Source organism: Hibiscus syriacus, unplaced genomic scaffold, assembly GCF_006381635.1.
Source record: "Hibiscus syriacus cultivar Baekdansim isolate YM2019G1 unplaced genomic scaffold, ASM638163v2 tig00110462_pilon, whole genome shotgun sequence".
In the NCBI taxonomy this organism is placed as follows: Eukaryota; Viridiplantae; Streptophyta; class Magnoliopsida; order Malvales; family Malvaceae; genus Hibiscus; species Hibiscus syriacus.
In genome coordinates this window covers 2953366-2960733 of record NW_024062747.1, presented here as the reverse complement: position 1 = coordinate 2960733, position 7368 = coordinate 2953366, and the positions used below count along the sequence as shown (strand labels likewise).

The window sequence follows — 7368 nt, the reverse complement described above, 5'->3', positions numbered from 1 at the left end:
TTTAATAATATAGGTCAAATGTGAACTCAACAAATAAGCTCAAAGTGAAACATTTCAAAATATGATAACCAAGCTTGTCTCCAATTATATATGGGTTAGTATTTTATACATAGTTGTGGAAAAAAATATTTCACGAGTAGGATTTTAAATTTATTATACGAGTTAGCTTATACATTCCCAATATTTCACAAGTAGGATTTTAAATTTATTATGTAATCAAGTAACTATCCTTCTAGATATATACTAAAATTACAGTTAAAAAAATTGTTTATAATGATTTCTCTTATATTCTTCTATTTTTTATATAAATGAAAGTTTTCTCTTATGCCCATAACTTTTCCCAAAATAATTTTCACATAAATTTTTATGACTATTTTATTATATGATAATTATATTTGTCTTTATCTTTAACGTATATCTTATTTACAAATAAATCAAATTTTAAAATCTAAATATTAATCTCTAAATTTTAAACTCTACTTCCGAATTTAAACATTAAACCATAAATCTTAATTCCAGGCCTTAAACTTAACCCAATAAAACTCTACTTGTATTTTTTTTTCAAACGCAGACGTATAAGATAAAAATTATATAAAAATTAAATTACTTTGTTTTATAGTGTAAAATTTAAATTATACTTTTAATCATAATATTCAGACTACTTAAAATACCATTATTATATTGGTTTTGGATCGTAGCAGGTATAATTAAACAGGATTGATTAGCTAAGCTCCCAGCGAATCTACGCTCATCCACTGGAGGTTCATGCACCGTGCCATGGCCCTAAAATAACTGAAATACAAAATTTTCCCCGCCGGCCGGCGCTCAGCGACAGCCCCATCCCAATCAATCAGCAATTACTTCACCAACCGAGATGCCACGTCTGTAATATATCAGCCTCTCACCACTGAATTAACAAGTGTATTGTCATTAGATTTGGCTCGGGAAATCGATAATGCATTAATTACAATTAGTCACCATTGAATTAATAAACTGTTTAATATAACAAATGACCTCTAAACTTAACAAATGACCCATAATAATTAAGTGGTATGCAGACTATCATTTATTTCTTAAAGTGATTTTAAAAAAAATTAGAAGCAACTTTGAAAAATGATAATCACTGTCGATGTGGTATAATAAAATGGTCTGAAAATATTTTATATAATTATTTATATTCAATTAATCGACCGATTAATTAGAATTATATACTGAAAAAGGAAAAATTCTAGGATGTACGTCGTATACCGAAACACATAACTAATGTGGCATACCGATGCACACCACTAACTAAATTGTCTTTATTACATAAATATGAAAAAAATATATAATTATCTATCCATAATTAATCCTTTATTATTATTTAATTTTAATTTTAATATGAATATAATTAAATTATATTTTTATTAAAAAGTATAATTATTTTGAGAATTTTTTATTTGTTTATGATTGGAACACTTAATTTATATAAATTTATATATTCATCCCAACAACAATCATCAGAATCAACCGTCAATGATCCTATTCATCGTCGGAAGATCATGTTCTTCATCCTCGACTTTAATTTCTCTGTCACCCAGTCCCCACCAATTTTTAACTGCTTTACAACCACCCATCTTCCATCTTGTAAGCAACTTTTATAAATAAACCCAAATTTGCCTTCACCCAAAAGATTACGGTCTAAAAAATATATGTGTAGCCACGGTTAATTCTTCATATGTAAACAATGACTTCAAATTGCCTAAATCATCGGGTTTTGCCATCATTGGTGGTAAATACACAAAATCACTTCCGAAACTAATTCCAATGAGAAGAGCTGAAGACTTTGTATTTGTATAGGATGAATCTATAAGTGTGTAACATTGATCAAAACAGGAGCTCTAATTACATATAAATCGAAAAATGATCAATAATTCCTTAAGCAACTGAATAAACTAATATGCAGCTTTGAAAAGATTTACATGATCTTGGGAAGAGCCTAGTGGGGATAACATTACATAACCACAGGTAAGTAACACAATTTTTCAATGATGAATACGATTGTGAACATGTCTTTATATTTTTTAATATTTATGTAATAAGGTGCGCATCAGTGTATCATATTAGTGGTGCATTTCGGTGTGTGACGTGCACTCTAGACTCATCACTAAAAAGTTATTATGGGATGATTCTTCTAATCCAGGTTTATCCATTCACAATATTAGTATTTGAACATTTGACATTACTTAATAGATTTAACATCTCATCCTACTTAGGGGTGATCAAATTACTCAGATTTGACAATTTTTGAATTGATCTTGACTTGATAACTTTTTAAATTTGAATTTAAGACTAATTTTATGAATGAGTGAATCAAGGTTGAAATGATGTCAAGTTAAGATTATTTTTAATGAACTCGACCGATATAATTATTATAATTTTCTATATATATTTAATAATAATTACTATATTACTCCAATCTCTACATATTTTTCAATAGTTTCTTTATCTTGCTCAATACAAATGAAAGAAAAAATTATTTGTGCCATATAGTGATATGTTTTATCCTAAGATTTAGAACGAATTCAAAAACAAATAAAATATCATCTGTTATCGAGACAAATTAAAATAAAAAAATTTAATTTTCAAATCAAAGTAATAAAAATATACAAACTGATCACCTATATATGCACGTCCCTAATTTATTAAATCAACTGATAATTAATTATAAAATTGATATCAATTATAGTTTTCATTTAAAAACGACATTATGTATAATTTAATTTTATACCAAAAGTGAATCATGTTCGCCGAAGGCCGCGGCGCGTGGGTGGTAGAATAAATAAGTTTATCGTTTCTGGAAGGAAATCTAAAGGAGTCAAGTGGTGATCGAGGGCTTAATTAATAAAGAAATAAGTTTTGATGACTAAAATTTTCTTATAATGTTAACCTAGGATTAAGGATCAGGAAGTGACCATGTACGATGAATCCATTTCTGGATCCTTGAGTTGTGTGTGCGCTGTCGGGACATTATTTTATCATGTACTAAAATTAATAAAGCTTCCTCAACTTATGGTGAAGGGGGCGTGGGGACCACGCTCTTCTCACGTTACCGAAGAATCCTATTAACTTCAGTTTGCGTCTTCACTTTTCATATTGATCATGGATTTAATAGATTTGGGTGACCCATTATTAAATCATTGTTTGCATTGTGAGTTTGTCATAGATTTTATTTCTTTTAATTTACCGTGGACATAATAAAAAATACAAGTAAATGGACATTAACAATATTTTTTGGTTAGTCTAATAAATTCCTTTACATTATTATACAGACAAGTGACTGCCACGTAGATAAAAAATCAAAAGAAAAATCGAGGTTAAACATTGCAAATACATCATTCTCCCGCCGCCGTACGTCATTTTGAATTTTTTTGTTATTATAGACATACCAACTTGTTCCATTAATAAAATATATTTATATTTTGTTACAATTATTTAGTAATTAAAGCTGTTCATTTCATTCACATATATTTCATATATTTAGTAATTAAAGCTTCTCACTTCATCTGTGAGCAATTTAAAATAATTTATATCATTAACTCAAAATTTTAACAAACTAAATTTTAAGATATATAAAAAAGTTCTATCATTTAAACCAAAACTAATATATATATATATTGTTTTTAATGATTAAAATATAAATTTAATTAGAATTAAAATGACAAAATTATTAATTAGCGTAAAAAATTAAGATTCAGATCGAAATAATCCAGTCCATTCTCAAATTTTATAACGAATAAATGAATACATGATTGATTAAATAATTTTTTTTCACTGTGATGCTATTTTTAGGAACTTTTGATTAATGTTTTTTATTGTGTTTTTGTCCAATATGTGAAAATCTGATATAAATAGAGCGTCAGGTACTTCAAATGATGTGAAACAAAACCTAGTTTGTGAATCGTCAACAAGAGAAAACAAACAAAACAACCTGGTCCTAAAAAAAGTCTTAAAGCATACTGCTTATAAGAGAGCAATCACCCAGACATGGAGGAGTCTTGGTTGTTTCAGTACTCAAATAATACAGCATTATCCCAGAATCATCGTTTGGATGGCCGACGCCGGCGGAGCCATTTTCTAGCGGCCGGGCCTGGGATGAGATTCTTCTCAGCTTCGATAACTCTGAAGAAATGGTTTCGATGGGTTTATTGGGAGAAGAAGAGAGACCTAAAGAATCCTCAGAGTCCAACAATAACTCCTCCATCGACGGCATGAAGGAGGAAGTGGTTAGCTCCGGTGGCGATCATGGACACGAAGAACCGAAGAAAGTGAAGAGTTTCAGAGGGGTGAGGAAAAGGCCATGGGGAAAATTCGCAGCTGAGATAAGGGATTCAACAAGGAATGGTGCTAGGGTTTGGCTCGGAACATTCGACAGCGCCGAGGCAGCCGCTTTGGCTTACGATCAAGCGGCGTTTTCGATGAAAGGAGCGTTTGCTACTCTCAATTTCCCCATTGAAACCGTGAGGGAATCGCTTCAGGCAATCAAGTATCAATGCGATGAGGACAACAAGGGTTGCTCGCCAGTTGTGGCTCTCAAGCAGCGGTATTGCTTGAGGAAAAGATCCAAGAACAAGAAAAGCAAGCAAAGCGTTGCTGTCGCAAGGCAACAGCAAAACATGTTGGTGCTTGAGGATCTAGGAGCTGATTACTTGGAACAACTGTTGACTTCATGTGAAACTGCTGCTCCTTGGTAAAAACAAACAACGGGTTTTTACCTTCATTTTCAATTTTTTCTTTCTTTTGTTAATTTCATTTCATCTTTGTAACTATTAAAATAATTTCTATTTCTATTTTTTTCTTTAATAGAAGAGGTTAGTCATATAAAAAAGTCAACAATATCTAAAATTACAATACGAAACTGTCATCGTAAACTAAATACATAATTTTAACATTTACCTATAATATTAAAACTAACCACTTTAGATCATATAAGGACCATGCATGGAAAAAAAATTAAAAACACAATCAAAAGTCTCAAACGAAAAAAAATACACAAATAAATCTAATTGTATCGACAAACGACCCACAAAAGGGGATAAAACTATTGAAAACCCACCGAGAATCGCAAACCAAACGACGTCAGAAACTATCTACGAATATAAAATTGTGTATCCAAACTCATTCAAAGAATCCATAGCAGAAAAGATCAATAAGATATCATATAAGCGACATCTTGATTAGTCGTGACATCGTCAAATCTAACCCTGAAAAAATATATAAATAAAAAGAAATGGTTAGACGATCGATAAAAAACGAAAAAAGTTCCATAAATACAAAAAAAAAATATGCCACAAAGATAGAAAAAATATATCATAAAGGCAAAATGATTCTTATTAGAAAACTAAAAAAATAAACAAAGAAAAAAGGAACCGACAGTCAACAATTAATATCAAAATTGATGTCAACGCTGATTATACAAAATCAAAGAATAAAAAGTTGATTTGATATATATAAAACAATACAGACTTCTATGTTGAATTTCTTCATTCAGTGGAATATAAATTATATTTACCATTTATATAAATGTAAAGTTAATTACTCTTACGTTTTATTATATTTTCATATGCACGTGAACAGATTAAAAATTAAATCTAACTAAATAATAAAAAATATTATAAGAATTCATTATTCTCAGAGAAGAGAATCACATATAATTTTCAACCACGATACTTTTAAGGATATAAAGTGAAGTATAAGAGCCCGCCGACATATCATATAGTATTTTCCTTAAAAAAAAGTTAAATTTTTGTATTAATTTAAATATTGATATTATATTTTATATTGATTATTCATTTTCGTGTATTTTGAAAATTTATACTTTAATATTTTAAATTTTTAATACAACTTTATAAATATGCATATTCCTGACATAAAATTTTATACATATCTATTATTATATCATATTGACTAGGGTAAAAAAATAACAAATCATTCTATAAATTATTGTAAACAATTCGTATATTATTCATTTATAATTATATATCTTTACGCAAAAATATGCGAAGATAAGTTGAATAATATCAATGGATTGTTGGTTTCACAGCCCATTTAAATTTTCATAATTGACCCAAAATCTATCAAGTGGGTTGATTCGAAAATTAACCAGCCTTTGGTCTCTAACTTTGTTCAATTGAGTCCAAACAATGTTAGACAGACTGAACAGAGCAAGACGATTTTATTTCTGTTGGAAATTAAAATTGGGTATTATAATTTTTGAGTGAATTACATAAATAATGTCTGAATATAGGCCTTATTTTATTAAATTTATCGATAATTAAAAGTTATAAAATAGTTTTTAGGTTAGAGGGGTAGTTTTGTTGAGTCTTTTAACTATTAAAAGTTATAAAATAATTCTTTAATTATAAGATGTTTTATTAAGTTTTTCGACTATTAAAAGTTATAAAATACTCATCGACTATTCATACTTGTCATTTTTTGTTAAAAATTTGTGATCTTCTGAGCCGAATGTTAACTTATTGATTGAGATATGATAAAATATGATCTCAAAATCGTTCTAGTTGTATCTTGTGTAAATAAATCTCTAATTTTATTATATCGTTTAGCCAGTGTTTGAAAGCAATGGCGGTTTCAGTAGACATCATTAAAATATAAATTTTATCATAACCTAATTAGTAGGTTAACTTCTAGATCAAACGAATGTCAATGTTTTAACGGAAAAATACGAGTTTTGAACATATGAATAGTCGAATGACCATGTTATAACTTTTAATAGTTGAGAGACTCAATAAAATAACATCATATAGTCGAAAGATCATTTTATAATTTTTAATAATTAGGGGATTCGACAAAGTAATACTCTATAATCAGAGATCATTTGTGTACTTTACCATATTTTCTTTATTAGTTTATAATGATCACAAGGTAATACTTTTCGAAAGATTCTCTACCATTTGGTAATGAAAATTTAAACACCTCCACAAATAACGTGCTCGAATCTAAAACCTCTAGAATAACAATTATCTCTTTAATCACTAAATTTATTTAATTTGAACTAAAAAACACTATCAAAACAAACAAGAAAGATCTTTATCGAATTCTGTGGGAGTTTCTGGTAATCCCAGCCCATTTTCCAAGTGCTTCTTCAACCTACCGGCAAGCTGGATCACCAGAAGGAAGTGATAAAGTTTAAGGTCGTTGAATTGATGGTTTTAGCTCTACTATTTTTCATAATCATGCTCTCCACTAACTTCCACGGCGACGCATGAAATGCAACAGCACTGTTGTTGTTTCAAATAAACAAATGAAACGCTGATATTTTCGGCGAAAAGATTTGAAGAATAAGAAATATCCAGAAAGTTGATCTTTAAA

At 29.1% G+C, this 7368-nt stretch overlaps 1 protein-coding gene across 1 annotated transcript; it reads left to right on the top strand.

Moving 5' to 3' along the window:
• Positions 1–3253: 3253 nt before the first annotated feature.
• Positions 3254–4733, top strand: LOC120126881 (ethylene-response factor C3-like). Its single transcript, XM_039144934.1, has 2 exons — positions 3254–3276; positions 4067–4733. Exons 1-2 carry the CDS (start codon positions 3254–3256, stop codon positions 4731–4733), a joined length of 690 nt encoding a protein of 229 aa, XP_039000865.1.
• The last annotated feature ends 2635 nt before the right edge of the window (positions 4734–7368 follow it).

Coding starts and splice junctions, on each gene's coding strand:
- LOC120126881 (XM_039144934.1), top strand. CDS start 3,254: ATGGACATTAACAATATTTTTTG. Junction 3,277..4,066: donor GACATTAACAATATTTTTTG/GTTAGTCTAATA, acceptor CAAATAATACAG/CATTATCCCAGAATCATCGT.